Source organism: Manis pentadactyla, chromosome 16, assembly GCF_030020395.1.
Source record: "Manis pentadactyla isolate mManPen7 chromosome 16, mManPen7.hap1, whole genome shotgun sequence".
NCBI lineage: Eukaryota > Metazoa > Chordata > Mammalia > Pholidota > Manidae > Manis > Manis pentadactyla.
In genome coordinates this window covers 33,536,863-33,563,637 of record NC_080034.1, presented here as the reverse complement: position 1 = coordinate 33,563,637, position 26,775 = coordinate 33,536,863, and the positions used below count along the sequence as shown (strand labels likewise).

Below are 26,775 nucleotides of genomic sequence, written 5' to 3'. Positions count from 1 at the left end.
ACGGGCCTGGGGCCTCTGCAGCCTGTTCTGTGGCAACAGTGGGAGGGGCTCCTGGAGACCGCACTCAAGAGGAAGAGAAAGCAGAAGCCAAGTTTATTGTCTTAGGGCCCCTGCTTAAGTCCTTAGACCTTGAGACTATTGCCAAGCACTTGATGCGAGTCCTCCTTGGGCCTTTTACTCAACCACCCTTTCCTTTGTGTCCCCAAAGATGAGGAACCCCAGCTGATCACCCCTTGTCCATGAGCTTGGGAGGCAAGGGAAGCCTTGACTAGTGGGCTTGTTCATTCCCTGCTTCTGAAGAGGCCCCCTTAACTCCCTCCCACACCCAGAGTGGAGGAAGGGTCCAGGGTATCTAAGGAGTGTCTGGGAGACCTCAATTTCCCAGGCCTCTCCTCCATATCAGGAAGTCCTGGTGTGTAAACTCTAGCTGCTGTAGATCCTTCCCTGGGTGTCCCATCTGGCTCTGCCTCTGCTTCATAGTCTTCTCTCAGTCTTGTCCAGAGGTCCCCTGGCACTTGTGGGCCTGCCTTGCTGGGAGAGGTAGGGGCTGAGTTTTGCAGTCATTGGTGAAGCTGGGCCTTGGGATGGGCTGATTTAAATCTCTCCTCTCCTTCTGGCCAGAGATGTCCCATCCGGCAGGAGGAAGGCCAGGGCTGCAGAGTGCATTCCCAAGGGAGACCAGGCCTCTACAGAGCTCATTTCCTGGAATTTTGCTGAGATCTTCCCAGGGAGTGTCCGGAAAGGGTCTTAAGAAGACAGAAGCCCAGAGGAGGGTAGTGATGTCGAAAGGTGTCCTTGAGGGGTCAGGGGAAGCCATGCCCAGGAAAGTGGATGGGACACCCACAAGCTCCTAAGCTTTGTCTTTGGACAGCTCTAGACCTCTAGGCAAGGGGAACTGGCGCCATGGCTTTGAGAGACCGCTGCACTGAGGGCACATATCCTATTTGCACGTAGCTGCTGCACAGTCCCTGCCCAGCCATTCCTAGGGGCTCTTGTCATACCTGGTGTGCCCTGCCATCATAGCATTTTGGGCACTGGGTCAGTGTTGCCCCTCTGTTTGCCAAGTCCTTCCATTTGATTCAATGTACATGGAGGGCAGGAACTTCCACTGTCGTATCTCGGGCGCCTGACACATGGCAGCCTGACAAATGCACACTGTGCATGTATCAAATGAGGCAACAATAAAATCACCCTTTGTTTGCTGTCTTGGATAAGGTCTCCTGGGAGGGAGACGCAGGGAGGGTGTGGAGATTTGGCTACAGTGATCCACGTCTGGATTCAGCTTTTCCAGGTCACTTTTGAGAAAGGGGTTTTGGGACAACAGTGTACATCTTACTCCACACACATCTCTTTGATCCTGCCTTGACATCTCCTTTCTGTTGCTTTCTTGGACACTCCTGTCTCTGTGCTTTATCTGGGAAGTTCCTTGAAACCAGCCCTGGTTGGGAAGCGAGTGGGTTGGGAGAGGAGGTGGAGGAGCAGGAAGTCCAAATGGTGTATTGGGTAGTGGGGGGAGTGGGAAGGGCTCCTGGGGCCACGGGGCCTCATGCAGAGATGGGGATCTTCTGGGGCCTGGGGGGGCCATTGGTCTCAGGGGCTCCCCCTTCCTTGAGGCTGAGACCCCTGCTGAGCAGCCAGAGCTGGGAGCACCTGTGCAGAAGCAGGGGGCCTAGTGGGAAAACCAGCGCCAGCCACGCCAGGCCCAGGAAGATCCAGATGGCTGCCAGGCTCCGGTACACAGAGATGTAATGCTTGCTGGGATCCATGCCTGGCAGGGAAGGGGGGACATGATAAATGCCAATGGTCTGAGGACACAACCACCCTCAGGTTCCACAGGGGCCCCTGCCAGCCTCTCCATAACAAGGATCAGCAATGGAGGTCCCTGGGGGAAAGAGCAACGGGTCGAAGACCAGTGACTTCTGAGGATGTTGTAAGAATCCACAGCAGCCTCACAAGCCAATCATCTTCCCTGAATAACCAAGGGCTATCTGATCCTCAGCAGCTACCCTCTGCTGACACCTCCCCATTTCCTGAAGGCCGGCGGCCCCCACCCTGAGATACGTGACTGCCTTATTCTTACCGATCACATAGTCCCCAAAGCCGATAGTGCTGAGAGTGATGAAGGCAAAGTAGAAGCCCTCACCGAGGCTCCAGCCCTCCACATGGCTGAAGACCATGGGTGGGAAGATGAGAATGACCAAGGTCCCCAGGGTCAGGAACAGAGCCAGGCCCAGGATCTGCAGCAGCTGGGAAGGAGAGAGTCTTTCTCTGAGTCCATTTGGAAGGCTCCAGGATTGTATGGTGGTGGTGGGTTCTGGGGCAAATTTGGGAGTGGGGCTGGGCCACAGCTATATCCCTTCTCTGCCCTGCAGACCTTTGGGGTGGAGACTGTATCTCTGTGTATGTGATTTTGCCCAGGCTGCAGAAATCTTTGGTCAGAAGGGTTGCATAGGTTGGTCAAGTTGGAATTCGGAGACTCCTTTGGGCCTGGGGATCATACTTGTACAGGTCTACCCAGAGACTCAAATCTGGGATGGAGGATGGTCACTGAAACATCCACACTCTGTCCTCCTAGCGTGCCTGCCTTTGCAAGGGGGTGGGTACTGGCAGTTTGCTGAGTGGCCTAGAGTTTGTTTCAATCATGGGAAGGGATATTGGAGTTTTGTGATGACCACAGAGATGCACCACTCAGATGTGCCTCAAGGGAGGCCTTGTTAGCCAGTTGTCAGCAGGCAGCCTCCAGCTCTCAACTCCTTTGGGGTGTACTTCAGCTATAGGGAACTGCCTGGCCCATGGGCATACCTTTCCCAGGAAGGCAACCTGGTGCCTGATTGAGCAGGGGTATGAAGTCTTGGCCATTTCAGCCACTGTGGGGCAATTCTGATGGCCCCCACACACTGCAGAGCCCTTTGAGGGGCTGTCCAAGACTTTGACTCATATGGCAATCCATTTCTCCCTATGCCCAATCCTCTTCTTCCATGGATGTCTCCATGGAATACCCTGCTCACCAAACTGATCTCAGTGTCAGTTTCTAGGGGATTCAACCTGCAACACGTTCTGTCACAGGAGGGCTGGAGGGAGAGAGAGACCCTACCTGGGAGCGCCTGGGCTGGTCCTCCCACCTGTCGAGGGTGGCCAGGTGGGAACGCAGCCCTGTGCCCAGGTGGTTGAGAAACATCACGTTGAGCGGGATGCCTACCAGGGCATAGAAGACACAGAAGACCTGGCCTGCCTCCGTGCTGGGTGCCAGGTTACCATATCCTGTAGGGAGAGGAGTGTGCAAATATGGAGAAGAGGTAGTCTAGAACCGCCTCCCCCATAGACTTTAGCAGAGCTTGGTCTTCCACCGCCCATGGGAGGTGCAGGGGAAGTTTGCCCATTTGCATGAACACTTTTTCCACCCTCTTGTTAGAATGATCTCTATTCATTAGACTCCTGCTTGTCTTTGAAGGCCCATCTCCAATGACATTGCCAATGACACTGCCTGCAGGAAGCCCTCCCAACCGCTACCTTCTTCCTCCCTACTAGGTGTGATTACCCATAGTACTTTCTGTCATTTCTATCTAATTATCTACTTTGCCTTGTACTATTGTTTTTGGTGTACTTTTCTTATTCATCTTCATTGGCTTGGAAGCTCCTTGAGGGCCCAGTCTGGATCTGACCTAATTTGTACCCCCTTCCTCCTCCATCTGCTTCGAAGGTCCCCTGAGCTCAAGGAAGGTGTGTGGAATTGGACTTAATTGAATGGATGGGGAAACTGGGGTCAGTAGGGGTCTGGGGGTTTCCTTGTGGGAGGCTGTGTGGGTTTTTTGTCTGAAGAGGTGTAGCAAATGGTGTCAGTGTTCCCTTGGGACACCAGGTGTCACCTGTGGCTTGCTGATGATGTTTTCCCACCCCATGTCCTGCATCTCTCGGCCTGAGAGGTTTCTCTGGCCACAGGAGTGTGCTTGGTCTGTGGGCAGGTCTAGGATCAGCTCTCCACCAGCGAGGGCAGGAGTTGGTAGATAAATACTCTCACTCTCACCCCTCAAAGGGACTGTTCTGAGCATGGGCTCTACCTAGTGTCCCAGAGGGTCCCGGTGGGAGTGGCCACTCGCCCTCACTAGTAACCGGCTCACTAATGCAAACTTTATTGCCTTTTCTCCCTTTCCCATTTCACTTTCCCACTTCTGTACTCCTGCTTCCTGGAATCATCTTCTAGATAAACCACACCGTGTCTCAACATCTGTTTTTGGGGAATTCAAACTAGGATAGGGACTTTGGGGAAGCCCTTCTCCACCCGGACCCTTTACCTATGGTGGTGACGACCGTGCCTGCAAAGAAGAAACTGCTGCCGAAGTCCCAGTTGCTGGGGTTGGTGGAGTTGCCCTTGGGGTTCACACCCTTCACCCAGGCTTCCATGATGACCTATGGGGGGCAGCATGGGGTGGAGGAGCAGGGGAAGAGGCACTGGCTGTTATCCCAGCTCTCTGCAGGTGCTTTCCTGTCATCTCATTCGATGACATTCTTAGTCTCCTTTCCATTTTGTGTAAAAGGAAACGGAGGCTCTGAGTAGCTAAGTGACCTGCCCAAGGTCATTAGCTTCCAAATCCACTCTTCTCCACTGGCCAGGGCTAGCTGAGGTGTGGGCTGTAAGCATGGGCTGATGGGGGGGAAATGGGCCTGAGAAGGAGTGGTCCAGGTGGAAGATGCTGCCCGTGGCCCAGAGGGCGAGACGCAAGTGCGCCATCCAGACAATGGGAGGATCTCAGGTTGGATGTTTCTGGAAGGGTTTACTTGGGAATGTGAGGTTTGGGGGCCAGAGGGAAGCATGGGGCTGCCTTCCTGTTGAATTGATGGTGGGAGACAGAGAGCCTCTGTGTGTTCTCTGTGCTTCCAGGTGAGCTGGCAGCCATACTCTCTGCTGTCCCCAGGTGAGTCCCTGCCTACGCCTACAAGAGAAATTCCATCAGAGGCCAGGGCATAGGACCTGTGTGTGTGTGTGTGTGTGTGTAGTGGTGGTGCTGTATATGTGTGGTATGTGGTATAAATGTGACGTTTGCATGTGTACTGTGTGTTGCATGTGTGTGCATGCTTTATGTGATTGTGTATGTTGGGTGTGTGTTTACAGAACTTGAGCACTTGCAGGGTTGAGCCTGAGCCCCTCCTGAGTCCCTGAGGCCGGCCTCCTTGGCGTGGGGCTCCCTCCCCCATCTGCTTCTCACTTCTCTCCCCTGCAGCAGTTAACTGTCCCAGGGCAGCAGTACAAGCTTGCCTCTTGGTAGATGGAGGGAGGCTGTGGGGGAGGGGTGCATGGGCCTCTACTTCCTGTGGGGACTGTTTTCTCCCTGGCTGGGCAAATGTGCTCCGGGCAGGGTGGGGTGGCTACAGTGGGCCAGGCGGGTCTGGGTGTCCTGACACAGGCAGTCTGCTTTTCCTCACTTTGGCAGAAATGGCTTTTTTTTACATGTGGACTTTGGCCTCCCTCTCTTTCCCACACATGCAGAGAAGCCAGGACAGAACATTCTGGAATTGCACCCACTCCCTGGAGGCCCTCCTCCTTGGGAACAGCTCTTGTCTTAGACCCAGCTACCCCCACAGCCAGCCTGAGGTTCCCTATCCCGCTGAGGGGGGGATTGATGTCCTCAAGGGTACCGAGTGTGGGCCTCCAAGTGTGATCTTCCCTTCTCCTCCTGATCCTTCCCAGCCCTGAGAGGGGTGTCATGGCCCCAGCCCTGTACTGCTAGAGAGCAAGGAAATGAAGTCTGAGGCCAGAAGCCTCATTTCCCAGAAGAAGGCCTGGATGGGTCTCTCATAGCTCCAGAAAGTCCTCTCTGACCGCCCAGCCTACCAGTCAATCTTCTAGGCCAGATGTTCTCTATCTTGAGGGGGCACCGGCGTCACCTGGAGGGCTTGTTCACATGCAGACGTCCTGGTTCAGTGGGCCTGGGGTGGGGCATGATCAGTGGCATTCCTCAGGAGCCCCCAGGCCATGCTGAAGCAGCTGGTCCGAAGGCCTCGCTTTGAGAACAGCTACTTTAGGCTGCGCCCCGCCCCCATCACTTACTGCTAATATGCACAGTGGGAGCTCTGTCTCCACCGCTGACCTTGAGCTGACATTCTCCACCTCTTTGTGCCTCAGTTCCCATCTACAAACTGGAGCTAGTGATAGTAATAGGTAATATTGAGGAAACACATGTAAAATGCTTGGCCCCTGTTCCTGTTTAAGGCACATTGTAAATGCTCAACAAATGCCAATTATCTTTGTGATGACTGTGCACCTGGCTTGTTCCTTTGTGATGGGTGTTGTCATGTGCTCATCACTGACCCCCTTCACACACCCCCACCCTGCCCCACAGTCTGGAATGCATTTATCTTCCCCCACAACACTGGGTCTTGCCTTGTTTCTGGGAGAGGGTGCTGGGGCCCTGGAATTTGTACAGGGAAGCAGAAGGGACCCTGGTAGGGGGTGACTGCTCTGCCACCAGAGAGACACCCTGGCCACTCCCCGAGCCCAGCTCCAGGTGGCATGGGACTGGGGAGGGCCGGCATGGTAACAGCTCCTGACCTTTATCCGGCTCCCACCTGCAGCTCTCCAGTGCAGTGAGCACAGGCAAGCCAGCGGGAAGAGGGCAGGAGTGGCAGTCCGCGGCTGGGGTTAAGGGTGCACGGACGGAAATGTGCACAGTTCTGAGAGCACTGACACAGCACAGAGACCCAGCTCATGTTGATGCAGCAGGTGCAGCTTAGAAATTGCTTCTGATTTATGACAAATGTCTGCAGCATGTATAAAATCATTCTCCTCACCTTATAGACAAGGGAATTTGGGACCAGCAAGGTTAAGTGACTTGCTCAATGTCACACAGTGATCTAGATGTGGACCTGGAGCCAGAATCCAGCATGAAGTCTTACCTGCCTCTCTGTCCCACCACATACTGCTTTCAAACAGGGCATTAGCCCTGAGTGGTGACCCTGGACCTGCCATGAGAAGCCCCATTCTGCCCACCAGCCCACACCAGCCCTTCCCATCACCTGCACAAACTGCTCTAGAGCTCTCGGGTCCAGGCAGGTGTAGTTCTCCAGGAAGCGTAGCTTCTCAAACTGAAACTGGTCCTTGGACTGAGTCTCTGCCTGCTTCTCCAGCAGCTGGAAGACGGTGGCACCAAGCAGCAGGTAGCAGACGTAGGCCATCAGCAGGGGCAGCACCCGGCGGCCCCAGCAGCTGCAGAACCCAGTGCGGGGCATGGCTTGGCCAGGACTCTGCCAGGGCCGTGGGGCTGGCTGTGGAAGGAGAGGCGGGAAGCACCCAGGGACCTGCGTCCAGGCTGCTGCCTGCCTCACCCTCCTCAGCACAGGTGTCTGCAGGCTGGGGAGTCTGTTTGAACAATGTGGCTCAGCTTGGCTGCGCTAAGTACCACAAGTGCAAACAGGCCTGCCACCCCCCACCCAGCCCTTTTTTTCCAGGGAGAATAGCAGGTCAGTGGCACGGACCCCTCAGGGAGACCTACCGGGTCCTCCCGAGGCCACCATGGCTCACCCTCTGGCTTTCGAGTTGGGTACTTCTGGGCCAGATCTGATGCTCCCTTTCACTCTGTCCAGGCCCAAATGGGCCCCCTTGGCAGCCCCCAGCTTTTCACCATGATGGCTTCAAGCCCCCAAGCTTAGGAGCTGGGAAGAAGTCAGAACGGGTGTGAATAAACCTTGTACTCAGTTGCCTGGGCTACAAAATGGGGTTAAGAAAATTGGCCTGCCTATTGGGGGAACCCGAGATGAGTAAACTGGGTGACAAATCATGGCAAAGCAAATAGACAAATGACTCTCTTCATCAGGAACATATCAGGGTTGATGCTCCTGTTAAGTCAGACGCATTTGCCCCATAGCTCTTGCCAATGATATTCCTTGTTTGCGATGCTTCTGCTGGTTCCCCTCACAGGATGGTATGTTGGTGAGATGTACGCGTGAATAAAGAAGCGAAGTGTCTCCTGGCCCTGGGACAGCGTCTGCTCTCGGGGCGGTGAATCTGAGGGTGTTATCCTCTTTCTCTTCCTTGCTTCTGTGTGTATTTGCAATAGATTTCTTGAGATATGATTCACACACCAGACCATTCACACATTTAAAGCATGCACCTGAATCGTTTTTAGTATGTTCAGAGTCATGCAGCTATCCCTGTGAACAACTTTACAACATTTTCATCACCCTGAAGAGGAATCCTGCCCCTTTAGCCATCATCCCCCATCCACCCAGCCTGTGGCAACCATTAATTTGCTTTCTGTTTGTGGATTTCCCTATTCCAGACAATTCATATGTGTGCTCATACTAAGAAGCCTTTTGTGTCTGGCTTCTTCCATCAGCATAAGGTTTTTAAGGTCCATCCATGTTGTAGCATGTCAGTGCCTCATCCTTCTTTATGCCTGAATCATATTTCATTGTGTGGATATACCAACATTTTATTTGTCTACTTATCAGTTATAGACATTTGGGGTTTTTCCACTTTTTGGCTATAATGAATAATGATGCTATGACTATTAACCAGGGTTTTGTGGTGATGTATGTTTTCATTTCCCTTGAGTCTGTACCTGGGAGTAGAACTAGTGGGTCATATAGTCACCCTACATTTAACTTTCTGAGGAACTGCCAGACCATTTTCCAAAGTGGCTGCACCACTTTACATGTCCCGCAGCAGTGTGTGAAGGTTCCAGGTTCTCTGCTCATGTTTTCTGACAGGGGACACCATGAGCTGCCAGCCCCATATTCTTTCCCTCCTTCCTGGGTAACAGAACCCCACGTTTGTATCTGTCAGCCCCAGGCAGTGGAGCCTGACTGGTCTAACCCATCATGCCAATTCTGCTCCCCGCTGTCCCGGGCTGGCTTCCCCAGGAGCAGCCCTGAGAGGAGGGTTTGTGTGTCAGCAGTGGAGTAAGTGAAGACCGATATGGGCGTGGGCAATAGGCACGCTAGCGCCAGCGCAGCCTGGTTCCCGGAGAGCCCTGGTTTATAGAGCACACCCCTTAAGTCCCAGTGGAGGCAGGGGAGCCACACTTTCATATTCTCCCACCAGCTGGCCATCCGGGAATCTTGGGTTTTGTGCGTCATCAGACAAAACAGCTCCAGTGGACAGTCCACTGCAGACTCCCAGGGGCAGGCCAGGCCTTTGAAAGCCAAAACACATGAAAACAGGGAAAAGGGAACGGAAATGGGGGGAATCAGAGGGAATCAGAGGATTGACAGTGTCCCTTGCACCTACTTTCCAAGCTCCCTTGTAGTTGGACAGCCATGTGACCCAGTTTGTCCAATTAGGTCTGGGCAGGGTGGGCTGTGAGATGTGGGGTGTAGTGGAGCTGTCCTGATCAGGGGGTCTGCTGCAGCCACCCACCTTTCCTCCTGTGCCCTGAAGTCAACAGGTGACCCTGCCAGCCACCTTGTGTCCTTGAGGGGAAGGTCAAGAGCACAGCAAAGATGCCCAGTGGAATCTATCTCTAGATTCCAAAGGTGTGAGAAACATAAACCCTATTTGTTTAAGCCACTGTTAGGCATTCTGTTGCTTCCCAATGGTTACATAAGGTTTTTTTTTAAAATTGTTCAAGGCTTATTTGAGTTGGAAGGAATAGGAACACACTCCAGTTATCTCAAGTAAATTAAATAATTTATGGTAGGAAGCCAGGAGCCAGGGCTCTCGCCGCTAACTCTCCACTGTTACTGTGCCTGCCCACTCCCCTCCGGGTGCCCCTGCGCTGGTCCCAGCTGCCCTGTCTCTGTGCCCCAGAGATCTGCTCCAGGATGGCCCCCAGCATCTGGGCAGCATCAGCGCCTATGCCCTCTGCTTTTTTCTCTTGGTATTTCTTGGTTCAAATCCTCTGTGATAAGGCTGAGTCCAAGAGCACCTTTTCATGTGGGCCACTTCCCAGGTGTCTGCCAGTCTTTGGGTCAAACACTACCCTTGGCTGATCTGCCCCAGTTGGGGTGGAGGCATCCCACCTACAGGTGTCACTTGGAGGGGATTATTGGCAGGCAGGCACTGTGGCGAGTATGTCCAGGACAAGCAATGATGGTTTCTGAAAAAGGGACGGAGAGACAGAGACAGAGACAGACAGAGACAGAGAGAAGTATCTTAAAGAAAATAAAAGCAAAGGGGAGAGTTTTACTATTCTCAAGTATGGGAATGATCAGGAGAGTGGTGGCAACATAGGGTTTTTCGACTGCATTACAGCCAAAACCAGAACAGTAGGTAACAGGGACCCAAGGTGCATGCAGAGACATGGAGGTTACGTCAGGGACATCTGGACACTGTGAGAAGCGCTGAAGGCAGGTGTCCTTCACAGCACCTCCTCCATCCTGTGGTTTAGGTGGGGCCCTTGTGTGGGGGTGGAAGCCGCCTTCTCTGCCATCCTGCTGATTCTGGGCTCATGGAGGCTATCTGGGGATCTAAAGCTACCCGTACAAGGCCCTTCTCACACCAGAGCTTTCCCAGACAGCACCGTGCCACATTGTGAGCTTATCTTGGAGGGAGAAGAAAGCATGGGGAGTGACAAAACTTGCCCTTGACTGGTTTTCCTCCGTGGTTTGGAGAGATGGGGCAGCAGAGTGCTGGCTGTCATCTTGTCCGTGCAGACTCGCTGATTCCTGGCTTTAAGCTAGGGCTGTAGTTATACCTGCATGGCTGTGTAATAACCAAATCCTATGTGATTGCCCTAGAAAGCTCAGATGTGAAGAGTTCTCTTGGATATCATTTAGAAATCTCAGCTGTTGATGTCTGGGGAATCTCAGGCAGGTCTCAGCAACCTCTTCAGCCTTAGCATCCTCAACGGTCTGGACTCTGTCCATGGGTAAATGTGGTCGTGATAAGGTGGAAGGAAATGGAGGGAAAGAGAATAAACAGACCATGTGCATGGGAGAAAGGGGTGAAAGCAGTGGGCCAGAGGCAAGTCTGTGATGTGCCAGGGAGGAGAGGGGCTCGATTGGCCAGCACTGGCACCTCCCTCCCTCAGGCCGCCCGCAGGCAGGAAGTGGTGCCGGGTTCACTGTGGGAAGACACTCCATCCACTTACGGACTACCTATGGAAAGCCTCCTGTGTGCCAGCAGGTCACCACACTGTGGCCCCTGCCACCTGTCCTGGCTGCCCTTTCTCTCCGCTTCTGTGCTCCTTCCCCTTTGCTCTCTCCCGGCTGCACCCCTCGCAGCCTCTCCCAGGCCACCCACAGACCTGAGGGACATGACCTGATGGGAGTGTAGGAGAGTCTTCTTCAGGATTACGTCCAGTTTACCAGAGGACTTCTGAAAACCCCAAGGCCTCAGAGCCAAGGAACAGTAACATGCTGGTGGACCTGGTGGGTGCAGGGGTCAACTCGAAGCACAGCACCACAGAGCAAGCCCCCCCACTCCCTGCTCCTTCCCTCATTCAGTGCCCACTTTGGATGGCCCTGTGTCTTGGGACCTGGTTCAGCTGCTCCTTCTGGCTGGCCATGACCTCACTTGATCAGGCTCAGAAGGGAAACTGCAGGACCAAGGGGACCCCCCCCGCCCTTCAGGCATCTCATCTCCCTGCCTGACACCTCCCCACATAGGCACTGCTCGCTGTGAGCAATGGATGGACACTGGGCATGATTTATAATCCCTTTCAGGGAACTATTGCTGCTAATGGGCAGAGCCAGTTTGTGCTTCCCAAGGGGGAGGGCAAAATCAATTAATGGAGAGTCTAACATGGCCAGGCCTGCTGGTAGAGTGTGGCCTGACATCCGGCCATGATAAGGGACTTTCTGAGGCTGAACTAATAAGGAGAAGGGAGGAAAAAGAAAGAAAAATAATCCCCCCCACCTCAGATCAATTCCATGTACAATGGGCAGAGAGAATGCAGAGTAAACAGCAGCTGGGCACGGGCCTCTTTCCATCTGAATGAGCCCTGAGATAAGGAAGGGGACAGGCCACCCACCCCACCATCCAACATCGGTATTCACTTAGGGAGTCACCCAATAGGTGCATATCCGTACAAATGAAAAAGGGCACGTTCCAAACCGGAGCTAAAGGGAGAAGATAAGGCCCACCTGTCCCAGGTACACCCTCTGCAGGGAACAGGCAGGTGAAGAGGAGGAGCCCTGGTCTCAGGTCCTGCTGCCCTGAGCCCACCTATGAGAAGGCACCATGGGCCCGAGGGACAGGTTCTGTATGAGGCTGGGCTGCTTGCCTTCTCCCCACAGTGCAGGGTGTAGGAGCACATCCTGTGTGCAGGCAGGAATGGTGCAGTCTGTGGGTTTCTGCCCTCATGGCCAGAGAGTATGATCTCAAGGGCCAGTGACTGTGGCACCAACAGAGGATGAGGAAAGCTGAGGGGTGATTCAAGGGAGAGGCCCCAACCAAATAAACACACCTGTCACCGATCTTGTTCAGAAATTCCCACTGTGTTTTGGAGCAGCAGGATTCCTTTGTCACATGAAACCTCCCCTGAGTCCCAGTATACAGCCCAGATCAGAACTGGTCTTTGGTTGATGCTGGGGAGGGGCGCTCCCATTTTCACTGGCCCAGAGGGTTGGATGGCGAGAACCCCCGCTCCCATGATTTTGAAATAGATGCCCTTGGACTTACCTTCAATCAGATCCTAAAGCAAAATTGGGGTGTGAACAGTTCATCCTGAGGAATGATCCCAAGAGAGTGGGGAGGAGAGATGGGGGCGGGAAGGCAGCCAATCCAGGGTGTGTTTTTGAACAGGTGAAAGCTGTGGGCAGCTAGGCTCAGCCCCTGGTGACCTCGGGGAGACTGGAGAACATGCCTCAGGGTCGTCCCACAGGGTGGCAAGGGAGCTGGGGGGCCCATCCACCAAGTCCCGTCCTTTGCAGTGGAGGACCACTCCAGGGGAGGCTAACTCCTGCACTGCCAGCCTGCCCTGCACTTGGGCCGAGAGGGCTCCTGTGGCCAACGGGAACCTTTAGTTAGGTAGGGACACACAGGCGCTTGGGCCTGGAAGCTCTCGGACGTGACTGCCAGGAGGGCCAGGGGGCGTGGGCAGTGTCGGTCACAGTCTCTGAGTTTTCTGGGTCTTTACCTCCTTTTCTGGGTCTGTGGTTTGTAACTTCTGCGGGCAAGTAGCTCACCTGTGAAGCTTAATGGAGGGGTTGGTCAGCTTGTCCTGGTACCTCAGGCAGATGCCGCTGGGAGCGGGACAGGGGTGGGAGGACCATGCCCCTCTCCTTGACGGCTACTAAATTTGAAAAGGGAGGAACAACCTAAGACAGGCACAGTCGCAGGGGGGCCATCAGGTGAGAAACTGGGGGTCAACAGAGGTGAGGCTTAGAACCTCACCCCCCCTGTTCTGAGCGAAATCTTCTGCATACGTGGATGTTTTATTGCCCTTGTCTAGCTTGGATTAACACATAGTCTACAGGCACACACCTGATCATCTACATTTGCTCTCTTACAACACTAAACTATGTTTTCTACCTTTATCTTGCATCTATCTACCACTTCATCATTTTATTAAAAATAATAATAATAAAGAGAGAAATGTGGTATCCACATATAAATCAAGTATAAAAATCAAACGAATATTCATATTTGAACTGACTGTTTATAGTTCATAATGCATGAGCAAAACCGAAAGCTTCTGTGATGACTGCCCTTGTACTGTTCACCATGTAACTTATTCACTATGTAAGAATTTGTTCTCCATGTAAGAACTTGTTCGTTATGCTTCAGAAGATTGGAGACTGATGAAAATTAGGCTTGGGGTGGATTAATGATTGTGCATTGAGCATTGACTCCCCTATACAGAATTTTATTGTTGTTAACAACCATTTGATCAATAAATATGAGAGCTGCCCTCTCAAAAAAAAAAAAAAAGTGCACACTTCCAATTGTAAAATAAATAAGTAACCGGGATGTAATGTATAGCATAAGGAATATAGTCAAAATATTGTAACAACTTGGTATGATGATAGCTGGTAGCTAGAATTATCATGTATAAAAATGTTGAATCACTGTGTTGTACACCTGAAACTAATGTAATACTGTGTGTCAACTACCCTTCAATAAAAAATAATTATCTACAAAAAAAAAAAAAATTTTGAAAAAAGGCAAAAGAGGGTTGGTAACGATGCACTGGATACCCCATATTAAAGAAGCCCATGCCTCCTTCCCTCTACGTGCTGTGGAAAAACCCAGAACTGCAAGAGACATTGGAGTTTGAGCAGCAGTGAACCTGGGAGGATATGGACCCCCCAACTCCACATAGATGAGGGGTGCTGGCCAGGACAGACTTCACCTTGGCCCCAGGGAGGGGCAGAGCCTGTGGCAGAGAACGAACTGAGGAACTGAAGTAGCAGAAAGCCAGGGTTGGTCCTGGCTGTGTGGGGTCATGGCAAATATTTTTTGTGGGCCCCTGTCTATATAAACAATTTAATTTAAAAAATGTACCAAATGCAGAAGGCACATAGTGGATCTCTGGCATCTTGCTGCACTGATGGACAGTGACTGCATTGGGGTATGGGTGGGGACTTGATAATATGGGTAAATGTAGTAACCACGTTGTTTTTTCATGTGAAACCTTCATAAGAGTGTATATTAATCATACCTTAATAAAAAATTGAAAATGAATGTACCAAATGCATGAGTCCATGTGAGGTATAGTGATTTATTGGTGAAGGTTTAGAATGTTGTAGAGCAGATACTTATGGGTTTGTAGTCTAATCAGTGTCTGCGAAGATTCTTTATCCCGTGTCTGAGAGTTGCTCAGATCACAGCAGCACCATTCTGCGGCCTGACCTCAAGGGAAGGAACACAGTGCCTCTCAGCAGGAATGATCTCTTGGAATTGGGGACTGACAAAGAGGCCCCAGGGCAACTCCACAGGCATGAATCCTAGAGCACTTTGGGGCATCTGGCCAACCCCATGAATGAGTTGAGTATTCTGTAGGGAGAAGAGGGAACCGAAGCTTGTGGGTTGGGGAGGGGCTGGTCTGGGCGAGGGATGGCCTGCACGGATGACATCATTGGCGGTGGCAGGTTCCAGCACTGAAGTGAGACTTAGGAACTTTCTGGCAAAGCACTTCAAGGTGCAGGGTCCTTTGAGGCATGGCTGAGGGTATCTCCTTGCCTGGTTCTAAAGACAGTGATGGAAAAGCAAACCCCAGAGATATTTCAAGGAAGAGAAGATAACAGAATCTCACACCTGGGACTAGAGAGGGAATGGGGTTGGTCTGGGGAAGGGCTGCCTTCTCTACACAAGGAAGCAAGGACATTAAAGGGGAAGGGTGTTTTCTGTCTGCTCTTTGCCCCGAGTTCCCCCTCGATGTTTATAAAATTGGCTCAGTCCTGCTGGTTTGCAGTTAGCCATGGAAACCCAAAATAAAGTAATTAATCTGAAAGAGGGTTGCTGCCTCCTCCCTCGCTGTGAGAGAAGCCCCCAGAGCCAGGGCTGGAGGTGGCCCTTCACACAGGAGCAGAGCTTCTGGTAAGGGAAACACTGCTTCACCTCCCACACTGTGCACAGACAGTTACACCTCCTCTGTCTTAAGGCCTGGCAGCCCCTAGAATCAAGTCATGGAATAATCTCTCCCCCATATTCGTAGATGGCTCAAATTGCCCATGTGCCATGCTCCGTGTTCCTATTTAACTGCTCAGCCCCAGGCCTCCTCACATCACTGAACCCCTAACCTGTCATCTCATCTTAAGCCTGCCTCTTCTGCCTTCCTCTCTGCACCCCACCCTGGCTCTCACACTCTTAACCTACCTTGACAGTGAGCCCAAACCCACTGTATCCCACCCTCAAATCCTTCTTAGCTCAGATTCTCTTGTCCATTTGTTTACTGTCCACTACCCCCATTAGAGGGTAAGTTCAGAGGTCTGGCACTCTGTCTTGGCCCCCACTTAGCACAGTGGACGGCACAGCCTTGTAAAAAGAATGACCAGATGAATGAATCGTGTTTCCATTTAAGGAATTATATGGGGAATCTTTAAACACACACCCACTGCATTTAAAAAAATGTCTCTATTTATTCATCAGTGTCATTCCTGGGTCTGTTTCTATTTCTTTTGAGTGACTTCTCTCCTATAGGCCATATTTTCCTGCTTCTTTGGAGGCTGGTAATTTTTTTAATTGGATGCCACATCTGCATCATTGGGGGCTGGATTTTTCCCTTAAACATTTTTTTGAGTTTTGATTTGGGACTCAGTCAAGTTACTTGGAAACAGCTGGATTCTTTTAAGGCTTACTTTCTGAGTTTTGTGAGGCAAAGCCAGAACAGCTTTCATCTCGGGCTAACTGAGCCCCACATCTGAGGCAATACCCTTCCGTAAACTATTCCCAGCCCTGTGTTTCCCCGGAAACGCTCCTTCCTGGTGGGTCTTCCCCCAGCCGAGGATGGTTTCCTCACGTGCGTGGAGGTCAGCGTTAGCTGAGTGCTCCCGAGTACCCCGAGGACCTCTCTCTCTCTCTCTCCCTCTGCAGCCCGCTCATCTCAGGTACTTTGCCTCACAAATTGAAGCCACCTTGCATACCCTCTTAGCACCAGTGTCCCAGCTGTCTGATTTTCTCTCTTTCATTTCCTCTCTCGCCTTAGTGGTTGCTCCAGGTGGTGGTTTCACCCCCAGCCTGGGGCCACACAGCACGTTTCTGTCAATAAAGCCTTTGGATACAGGAGATAACTTCTCAGCAGGAGATCTGAAGTCAATAGACTCTGACCAGCTCTAGAGAGTGAGGGCATTAAGGTGTGCCAAGTATCCTGAGGCTGTTTCTGAGGGACTCTGCCCACTCCACGCAGCTTCAGGACTCTCGAGAGTGTGTGTGTATTTATGTGTGCCCTGCGGACTCCTGGAGAGGCTTCTAGAATCAGACTGTAAGGGCTCTGTTTGGTCTTACCCTGGTTCTACCCACTTTACTGAGGACTTACTATGAGCCGTAGAGCTATGGGGGCCGGAAGTGAACCAGAGACTGGGCCCTGCCCTCCTAGGCCTCAGTCACAGAGCCAGAGTGAAGCCGCGCGAGTGACAGCAGCCCGAGGGGCAGGAGAGCTGCATTCTGACTCTGCCGCTCATTAATCAAAGGGGTATGTGTGGAGAGCCACCTTGTGCTGGGGACACAGTGATGCGCAGCAGACAGATGGGTCCCTGTTGTCATGCAGCTTTGATCTTGGTGGGGGGTATAGGTTGCAGGCCATCAAGAAATAAGCAAATAAAGAAAGACGGTATGTCAGATAGTGATGAAGAAAATAAAACAGAGTAATGGGATAGAGAGTAACGAGTTGGGGCGGTCAGGGAAGCCCCCTGAAGAGGGGACACGTGCCACCAGCTAGCTATTGGCAAGCCAGGTCCCTGCCTTTGCTCCGGTTTCCCAGTTATATAAGTGTGGGTGTGGACGAGAGGGGCTCTGTGGGCCCGTCCAGCTTTGGAACGTAATGGTTTGTCTTCTGCATGATCCTTTTACCTGTCTTGAGCGGGATGGGGTGGGGGTTGGAGGAAATAAGCCAGTTAAACTGTTCTCTCTGCTCTCCCCCCAGGGTGGTGAGGTGCTGAATTTATAGGACAGAGATCAAGGAGCAGTGGGCAGCAGCTTTATTCTCTTAGCTTCATTCTTGGTACCATTCCTGTCCCTCGTCCTCCCTCCACACTGCAGCTGGCTTGGAACCTTGCCGCCGTGAGGTGGTGGTTCTCTGCGGGCCTCCTGAGGGTGGGATCTGCATGGGGAGCCGGGCCGGGAGGGCGGAGAGGGCTCCCTGAGACAAGACCCCAGCACCTGCGTATCCCCCGTGGGAGCGGGGAGTCTTGGCTCCCATCCTGCAGAGCCCCACGTGGCTGGGGGAGGGGGTGAGGTCCGAGGTGCCCGTGTTGCCTCGCGCTCTCTGCAGAGCCGCTGGGAGCTATCCATTGCTCTCTGGGTGCTGCAGCATCCTTAGACCTGGCAAGGTGGGTGGCTCCCTGGAGACACGCTGATCAAGGTGCGGCCTCTGTCTCCTGGGCCGTGAGGAGGATGGTGGAGGGTTTGGTCTGTGTGGTCAGGATCAGCTACCAAGGTGCCCTGCGTTCCATTGCCTCGTCCTTGGCTCTGATGTCCAGCCTGGCCTGTCGCAGCCATTCCTGGGCTTCTAAACCAGAGGGTGGGACTGGTTAGCGGGCTGGGAAAGAACCGATGATTATTTCCCCTGCATTCTACCAGCGTGAGCTTCCGCTGCCACATCATGATGGCACTATTTCATAATGTCAAAGGTTTCTAATTGTTTATGTGAAACACCGCTGCAACAGTGAGCAGAAGCCCTCATGCTGCCCCAGCGCCCTGCCCTTGCCTGGCCCTGCCTTCAGCCCCAGCGCCCACAGCGAGGAGGGCACCATGAGCCCCGCCCCTGCCTCTCTGGCAGCCGCAGGACACCATCCTTAAAGAAGCACAGCTCCCTCCACTGGGGTGACAGTCACCAGTGGCCCCCAGCAGCCCACCGATCATTTCTGAAACCTGGGCAAGTGAGAGGAGGCACCTTCATCTGTACTCCGTCCTTGCGGCCACAGTGCATGGCTGGACGCTTACTGGAGACCTGGAGGGAGACAGGATGTCCTTGGTCAGGCTGTGCATGGAGGCACTGACCTCCCCTAGGAACGAAGGGTGAGGGGGAAGCTGCGGGGCGCTCCTCCTGGGTCTCCACAGGGCACATCTCAGTGCCCTGCCCCTCGGGGGCTCCATCTGCTCCCCTGTGACCTTTGCAGAAGTTTCATCTCCCTGGGCCAGGACCAGCACCTCATTCTCCAGCCCCGCCATTTTCACTGACACTCCTACTTGATTCTCCGAGAGATTCTCTCCTGGTTTGGGCTCCAGATATTCATTATATCCCAGGGTGGTGCCTCCTAAGCATGTGGCCCCATCCTGTCACCTCCTGGGAGAAGAGTCCATGGAGTGGAGTTCTCTGGACTCAGAACCAGGGCCCCTGAGTTCTAGCCAGGCTGGTCCCCAACCTGTGGTGTGACTGTGGGCAAATCACGTTAGCTCTCTGGCCCTCACTTTCCTCATTTCCAAATCCAAATCCTCATTTCCATTTCCAAAAAAGGTGCCTAGAAAAAGCAAAGCAGCTGGCATGGCTCCCTGCTTCCCAAAGTGTGGTCTCCACTGGCAGCCCCTGGGAGCTTGTTAAGAGGTGCAGAGTCTCAGGCCCCACCCAGACTCACTGGACCAGAATCTGCATTTTAACAAAACCCCAGATTCATGGGCACATTACAGTATGAGAAGAACTGGTATGAGTGATATACAGTTAACCTGCATAAAGTCAGGTTATCATAATATGGGAATATCTGAAGGGATAGTCATACTATCATCATAATATGATAATATAATAATATAATAAGGGAATATAGAATAATAATATAATAATATGTGGGATAATAATAGTCATATTAGAGGGATAATATCATAATAAAGGGAATTTCTGAAGATTCTTGGGTGGAGTAAGGAACATGGAGTCTGAAATAATTACAGAGGCAGCTGCAGCCGTCAGGATGTGGTCAAGGGGACCTGGCAGGCGCTGGGGAGTGAGAGGCCTGCTTGACGCTGCTGAGGAAGAATGTGTAATTCTTTTGTCACACATCGAATGTGGGAAGTAACAGAGAGGAAGAGGTCAAGAGCAATTCAAGGCTATAAGCCCTTGGTCCTTCAGATCTGATTCTGTGTGCAGACCCCAGGCTGGCCTCGCTGTTCAATTAAACAGGGACGGTCCTTATTTTGAAGCCATTCCTAGCTGTCCTAACTGACTCCTAGGGCAGGAAGGAGGTCAGCACACCTGAGCTCCTGAAGGTGACGGGTTCCTTCTGGACTCATGGTTCTGTGCCCTGCTGCACGCTAAGAACGCCCAGGCCACTCGGGGGACAGATTAAATCAGACTTTCTGGGGTGGGAACAGCCAGGGCCAAAACCTACTGCTTTCATCTCTATCCCCAGGGTCAGTAAGGGCGGGTACTGGGGACCACCAGTCATGTATGGCTGATGACCAAGTCATGGGTCTGGTGCCTCCTCTGCACACTGACCAGCAGTCAGGGCCCGGATTCGTTAATGCTGCCAGTGGTAGGAGCAGGGAGTCTGAGCCAGCTCCCACGCCAGGACTGTCGCTGCCACCCACCTGCCCCCCGCCACCTCGTTTACAGTAATGACTGAGGGTGGGGGCAGGGCTGAGAAGAAACACTGCCTAGAGTGCACGACACTCCAAGTCATGGTTCTCCACGTACACAGGCCTCGACCCCAAATGGAAAGAACCCCAGGTAAGGGATGGAGCTGTCAGTCTCTGTGGGGATTTTGTGACTGTAGAGTCCTAGGATGGAGGGCACTGCTACAGATCAGCCATTTAACAAGATCACACCTCACTGTGTCGGGCCAGTTCCCACCACAGAGGCCAACTTCTCCCTAATAGCTCCCTGTGCTTAGCAGGGGACAGGGACTCTCATGGACATTATCTCAGAAGAGGCTGACCACCAGGGTGAAGGTGGAAGGAACCTGACAGATGTGGGGAGGAGGCTTGGGGAGGGGACCTGCAAGGTCACACAGCGCACCCCCAGCTCCGGGTTCTTTCGCTGGCAGGGATCCTGAGCAAAGGACGGAGCAGGAGGGCTTCTTGGACTGGGGATGGTGGGGCAGGGTGGCGGGGGGCATTGAGGGGCTCGGCCTGAGCCTGAGCCTCTTCCTTGCAGCTCCTGGAGAAGGGGGCAGCGTGGTCACAGGCGGTCACACCAAGGTTCCTGTCCACTCAGAAATATTGCCACACACAAGGATTAAGGAAGCTTAAAAATAAAGTACTCTAGAAAGGGGTTAACCTCATTTTCTCAGATTTTAAAGCCATCCTTGGCAGTTAGAAACAGCAGATTTGACACCATTGATGACTAACACCCCTTAGGAGGGATATATACCTGTCCACATGTGCCCCGGGCAGGGATTTAAGTGTTCCACAGCTTTTCCATGAATCCTAAATCAAGTAGATTCATCCTGGCCCTTGGTGAAGTCTAAGAGCCTTTGGGTGAGGCTTATGTTAAATCACCCTCTCTGGGCCCCTACTCCCAAGCTGATAGTCACAAATTCCCCATAATGAGCACTCCTGAAGAAGCCCAGGCAGACAGCGCCACTGAATTAAGAGCAGAGGGAGCCCAGGGCAGGGGAGAGGGAAGTGTTTGCTTTGGCTGGGGAAGGTGCCAGGCGCTGGCTTGTGTGTTTGCCTGACAGGGAGGCCTGATAAGTGGGTTGTGTAGAAAGTGCTGCGTGGTGGGACCTGGGCCATCTGCCACACATCAGGAGGGGCTGCCCCTGCTCGTCCCTCGGCCCTGACCTGGCAGGACACGGACTCTCTCACCCTGTCTTCTGCTTCCTTTGCAGCCACATGGTCACTGGGAACCCAGGATTATTTTTCTTCTCTTGGAAATAAAAACTGAATCCTCAAACTTTGTTTGTTTTGATGAATTACTTCCAGGCTGCTGTCTGTTTGGGGACAAAGCTCCCAGCTGAAGGGAGTGTGGAGGCTGGGGACAAATGCCCAGCACAGAGTGGTGTTTCAACACAGCCGCCCTGGGTAGGGAGAGCAAAAAACCGGGGTTGTCCCAGCTCTGCCATTTGGCATTGAGGCAAGCTACTCAAGCTCTGTGTGCCTCAGTTTCCCCACTTATTATGGGGGATCCTACGCTTGGCTTTGTTTACCTTATAGGAGTATTGAGAGCACTAAATAGAATAATATAAATGAGAAACATGTATAAAGAGTAACATGCCATACCCATTTTAATAAAAGTGACTCCCTTTCAGCCCAGCTTTCTGCACCATGTGGCCATGGTATCAGCAGGAACATGCCATCCTGACACAGACCTTGGTTTTATACCTCTTCTTTTCTGAGAGGGTTGGACGATAATGTCTCTGTTATATATACAAAAGCTGAGTAACCATAACTGAAAAATACTGCTTACTTGTAGACTTCTTGATGGGAGGAATGACAGTTGATTTTTATGAATTTGTCCCAGGGGAGGGGCGTCTCCTAGCTCCCAAAGCTGACCACTCCCCGCACTCTGTCCCGGAGCCCCGGACACCGTCCCCTCCGCTTCCTCAGAGAAGCTCCCCCTGCAGTGTGGGCCCTCCTCTCCACGTCATCGGTGTCCTTTCCCTACTGGACCATCCCTTTCAGTATACAGACACGTCTTCATAACCATTTAAAACAAAAGCCACCCCTCGTTGCCCCCTTCCCTGTAGCCTAGCCTCGTCTCTCTCCCCCTCTTCACAGGGGGAGCTGGCTGCCATTTTCTGTCTCTGTTCTCTCCTCAACCACTGCCACAGGGTTTCATTTTGCCAGTCCCCTGCCTAGGAGGGCACCTGTCCAGGACCGTTAGGACAGGCAAATGGCCAGTGGAGAGTGCTGCTTCTGGCCTGCCCAGTCTCTCAGCAGCACTGGACGTTACTGACCTGTCTGCCCTTTGAACATGTTCTCCTGCAGACCCACCTGAGTCCACACTCACCTGCTGGCCCTGCTCAGCATCTTTGGCTGGATCTTCCCACTTACCTCTAAATGTCTGAGTGCCCCAGGGATTGGGTCAGCAATTGGAAAATTCTATTTGTTCTCTTCAAAGGGGTTTTACCAAGTGCCATGGCTTACACACCATCCAGACCTCCTCGCCGAGCTGACTCATGATCCACTGCCTACTTGACGTCTCTGACATCTCAGGTGGCATCTGAAACCTTGAGTGGGCCACCCAGAACTCTTAACTCCTCCAGTTCGTTCCCTCCAGTGTGCACTCCTCCCTTTCTTGTTTTCAGAAACGGCACCACATCCCATCAGCTGCTCAGAGCAGACGCCCAGGGGCCCTCCTGGCTCTCTTCTCCCCATCACATCTTACAGCCACTCCCTGGTCAGTCCAGGCTACCCTCGGCCCTTGCCTGGACCTTCCCTGGAGCCTGATAACTGTGCTACTCCTGTCCTCTCCAACCCATGCTACGTACAATAGTCAGAGCAGACTTCCAAGGGCACCAGAAAGCATTAGATAACACCACGGTTCAAATTCTTCAGTGAGTTCCCACCCCACCTGCAGTAGAAGCCAAGCCCTTCCCCTTGCTCACAAGGCCCCTGTTTGCCTGCTTAGCCCTCCCTCCAGCCCTCCTGGCCTCCTTCCCGCCCTGTGGCCAAGCAAAGCTCCTTCCCCTTTGGTGCTGTTCACTGCCCTATCCTTCTGCCTGGAACACTGGTGCACAGCACTGCGCGGCCAGCATCCAGCTATTGGTTTAAAGCTCGTCTCTCCAGAGAGGCCCCCTGCCCACCCAGCTAAAAGCAGTCTTCCCTGCTGCTCTCTATACAGCCGTACGTGCTAACGCTCTTTCACAGCACTTGCTGGCACCTCAGTGGTCTCTGTGCTTGCAGGAGTGCTCATTGCCTAGCCCCGCCCCCCACTCCTGGAATGTCAAGGGCTTGACTCTGCCTTGTTTGCTGCTATGCCCCAGCATGGGTACAGTGCCTGGCATACAGCAGGTGCCCAATAAATGCAATGTTTGATCACAGATTGGGTGTTCAGTACTATTCTGTATCCAATACATGTCATTAGAGCATTTTGAAGATATCTGGGGCCTTTTTTCTCCTTTAGACAAAGAAACTGAGGATGAGAGATGACAAGTCGTGTGGTCAAGGTGTCATAATGTGTTGGTGGCAGAGCCCACCTGTCTTAGGGCTCAGGGCAGACCTGACCATTGTGCTGATGTGGCTGATCCCGGGGGTGAGGAGAGAACAGTAAGCTGGAGTCCTGGCATGGGGGCTGGCTAGCTCCTGGCGAGGATGACATGGCAAAGGCCACCTTCACTGGTGCTCCATCCATGTGCCAGCCTCCTACTGTCTAAACTGCAGAGAGCTGGTTGTGAGGCTGACTGTAGGCCTCTCAGCAAGCATCAGTTGTAGCATCTAAGCCTGCCGTTTCACCCATCAAGGTGCCCTGATGACATGTGATAGCAAGGCTAGGCCTGTCTAGCAGCCTTTGGAATTATTGGGATGAGGCCAAGACTAAAAGCAAGGCTGGGTAAGGGCTGGGGGTTTGTCCCAGTGGGTCTCTGAGGAGGGGGAAGGCAGGGGAAGAGAAGGCTTGTCCACAGCAGGGGACAAGAGGAAGAAGGCCGGAGGTCAGTGACAAAGGCCATGAAGGGCCTCTTCCTTCTCTTTCTGGCTTGATACGCCATGCATACTTCTTCTGTGACTGTTATGGTGCCCTCAGGCCTGGGCCCTCAAGACGTGTGTATGTCTGCAACTCACTGGCAAGAACCATGCTCCAGCAGAGTGAGATTTCTAGCCAAGGATTCAACAAGTTACCAAACCACAGGGCCGAGCAAAGAGCTGGCTGTGGGGACAGAGAATGAAAGGAGCTGAAGATCTGGAGGAGGGGAGCAGCTTTGGCAGGTGGGGCAGGGGCACCTACCTGGGCCGCCGCCCATGGGCCTGTCCTGGCGCTTCTGATGCTGCCCTTGGGTCCTTCTTCAGGAGGAAGCAGAGGCCAGGCACAGGGCAGTGACCCCAGGCCAGCCCTGCGGCTTCGGCAGCGTGCAGCACACCTCCTCTCCCTGCTCACCTCTCTGCCTGCTCTAACTTTCTCCTGGCCTCCCCCAGGAGTTGGTGAGCAGAGCAGGTGATCTGTGGCCCTGGAGGCAGGTGAACTTACATTTCTTCTGCAGGATGCTCTGTCTGGCCTTGATGAATGCCAGGATGTCGGAGTCTGTCTGTCTGTCCCCGGTGAGAGGGATGGATGACACTGGCTTCTCAGGGATGCTGGGGACAACCACAGTCACGCTTCACTACACCTTCTGTTTGGACTTACGGCTTACCCCCTCAAAGTGCTCTTCCATTTCCAGTGGCTGGGTCTCACCCAGGAAGCTGCGTGGCTGCAGTGTGCCTCCTCCCCACGCCCTCCGCCATCTCTGTGCAGCAGCCACAGCATCCCTGTACACACAAATGCAGTGTGTCCTCCCCTGGCTTAAACCTCTTAGTGGCTGCTCAACCCCTTTGGAATAAAATTCACTCTACTCTGTCCCTGTGTGACCTAGTGCCTGTGAGATCAGGCCCTCAGTCCGCCGCACTCTGGCCATGCTGCCCTTCATTCTGCCCTTCAAGCTCCTTCTGGCCTCAGCCCTTCACTCTCACTGCCTCCTTTCCCTGGACTACTGGCCCGCAGACCTTTGCACGCCTGACTGCGCCTTCTCTAAGGACCTTCTCCATCCCTTCACCCCCCACACCTGCCCTGCCCCCAGCTTACCCAAGCCCATTCAGCCTGGGGCCTGTCTGCCTCCTACAGCACCCAACTTAGATATCCTTTAGGATGTCTCCCTAGTGCGTCCCCAGCCCCCAGCATGGCTTAGCTAGTTGCTGCTGAGGCAGAGATAACTCTTCTCTCCTCTCTCCTTAAAAGCAGAACCATAACCTTTAGCTGAGTTGCCACAGCTAAAAAAAACCCCCTATATGCCCCAGCTTCCTTTGCAGCTGCATGTGGCCAGGTGACCAGGTCTGACAATGAGGTTTGTAAGAAGTGTGGGATTTCCAGGAAATCCCTTTTCCCTCTCCTCCCCTTTTTCCATCCAAGCCCTATATATAAAATCGCCCTTAAGAAAATTCAAAGCCATGCACTCTTCTGGCTTTGCCAAGCTTCCATCCTCATACCCATCCCTCCACATACTCACAAGTGGACAGTATCCACACTCTCAGAGCACGGTAAGATTGTATATAGCAAAGGATCATTTCATTATCACAGGTAATCTTTTGTGTTGGCATTCCAGCTGCAACTCAGCGAGAAATGCTGAGGCCACTCTGCGGCTTGCACGGCTGGGAGCTGTGCTGGCTTCACTCATTCTATCTGCGGATGGGGAGGGGCCATGGGTGGGATCCAGCCTTGGGCAGCCTTGGGAAAACAGGGCCTTCCAGGTGAAGAAGGGCTGTGGGCACTCTAGTCAGAGGGCACAAAGAGCACGCACTGGGGAGAGGCCTTATCAACTTTGTTCAGCCTGGAGTGAGCAGCTCATGGCGTGAGACTGGGCTGGTAAACTCCTCTCCTGGGCACTCTGCAGAGGGGCTAGTGGGCTATGCTGGGACTGTCCCTGGGCTGGCTCTCCTTTCCTTTAATGGCCGAGGTACATCTGTTCACAAGGAGATGTGGAGCACCTCTGTGGGCATGGGGCCCAGTGACTCTGGGAGAAAACTCCCTGGCTCTGGGAGGTGGCATCTGAGAGATTCCCAGGGGTTCCTGGGGCACCAGGGCAGATGCCAGCCCTGGGCTCCGAGCAGCCACTGGACAAGGACAAGGGGCCCCTCTGGCTGTGTGTCAGAGGACTGGTGATGGCGGCCGCTCCACACTTGGTGGGGCCGCCCCAGAGAGCAGAGGGAGGAGACACAGACCTGTCTTTCAGGGGGGCGCTGGTGCTGCTCTGCTCCTGGCTGTGCAGAATGGCGCCAGGCGAGTGCACTGTTTTCCTGGCATTCACCTCACTGCAAAAGATAAGCCGACATAGAGGAGATGAACAGACAGTTCTCCAAAGAAGAAATCCAGATGGCCAACAGACGCATGAAAAGATGCTCCACATTGCTAATCATCGGAGAAATGCAAATTAAAACCACAATGAGATATCACCTCACACTAGTAAGGATGGCTACCATCCAAAAGACAAACAACAACAAATGTTGGCGAGGTTGTGGAGAAAGGGGAACCCTCCTACACTGCTGGTGGGAATGTAAATTAGTTCAACCATTGTGGAAAGCAGTATGGAGGTTCCTCAAAAAGCTCAAAATAGAAGTACTATTTGACCCAGGAATTCCACTCCTAGGAATTTATCCTAAGAATGCAGGAGCCCAGTTTGAAA

The 26,775-nt window shown here is 52.9% G+C and overlaps 2 protein-coding genes across 3 annotated transcripts in view; both read right to left on the bottom strand.

Annotated features, from left to right (window-relative positions):
* Positions 1-6: 6 nt before the first annotated feature.
* On the bottom strand, positions 7-7,433 carry KCNK16 (potassium two pore domain channel subfamily K member 16). Its single transcript, XM_036907151.2, has 5 exons — positions 7,012-7,433; positions 4,293-4,407; positions 3,095-3,261; positions 2,081-2,246; positions 7-1,768 (listed from the first exon to the last, which is right to left on the bottom strand). Exons 1-5 carry the CDS (start codon positions 7,222-7,224, stop codon positions 1,545-1,547), a joined length of 885 nt encoding a protein of 294 aa, XP_036763046.1. The 5' UTR covers positions 7,225-7,433; the 3' UTR covers positions 7-1,544.
* Positions 7,434-17,499: 10,066 nt separating this feature from the next.
* The window catches only part of KIF6 (kinesin family member 6), a 349,101-nt gene continuing 339,825 nt past the window's right edge, over positions 17,500-26,775 (bottom strand). The window contains exons 20-23 of one of the 2 annotated variants that reach the window (XM_036907154.2): positions 26,315-26,404; positions 24,591-24,697; positions 18,429-18,485; positions 17,500-18,044 (exon numbers count right to left, since the gene is read on the bottom strand). In XM_036907154.2, the coding sequence (XP_036763049.2) occupies positions 18,475-18,485; positions 24,591-24,697; positions 26,315-26,404 (208 nt within the window). In that variant the 3' untranslated portion in view covers positions 17,500-18,044; positions 18,429-18,474. The remainder of the gene's footprint in view (positions 18,045-18,428; positions 18,486-24,590; positions 24,698-26,314; positions 26,405-26,775) is intronic. The other variant, XM_036907155.2, reaches the window with a different exon arrangement.

What these genes read in the sequence shown, in the direction of transcription:
- KCNK16 (XM_036907151.2), bottom strand. Translation starts at nt 7,224, where the DNA reads ATGCCCCGCACTGGGTTCTGCAGCTGCTGGGGCCGCCGGGTGCTGCCC. An exon ending in CACGGTCGTCACCACCATAG is followed by an intron (nt 3,262 to 4,292) that starts GTAAAGGGTCCG and finishes CTCTCCCTACAG; the next exon opens with GATATGGTAACCTGGCACCC. An exon ending in CTTTGGGGACTATGTGATCG is followed by an intron (nt 1,769 to 2,080) that starts GTAAGAATAAGG and finishes CTTCCCTGCCAG; the next exon opens with GCATGGATCCCAGCAAGCAT.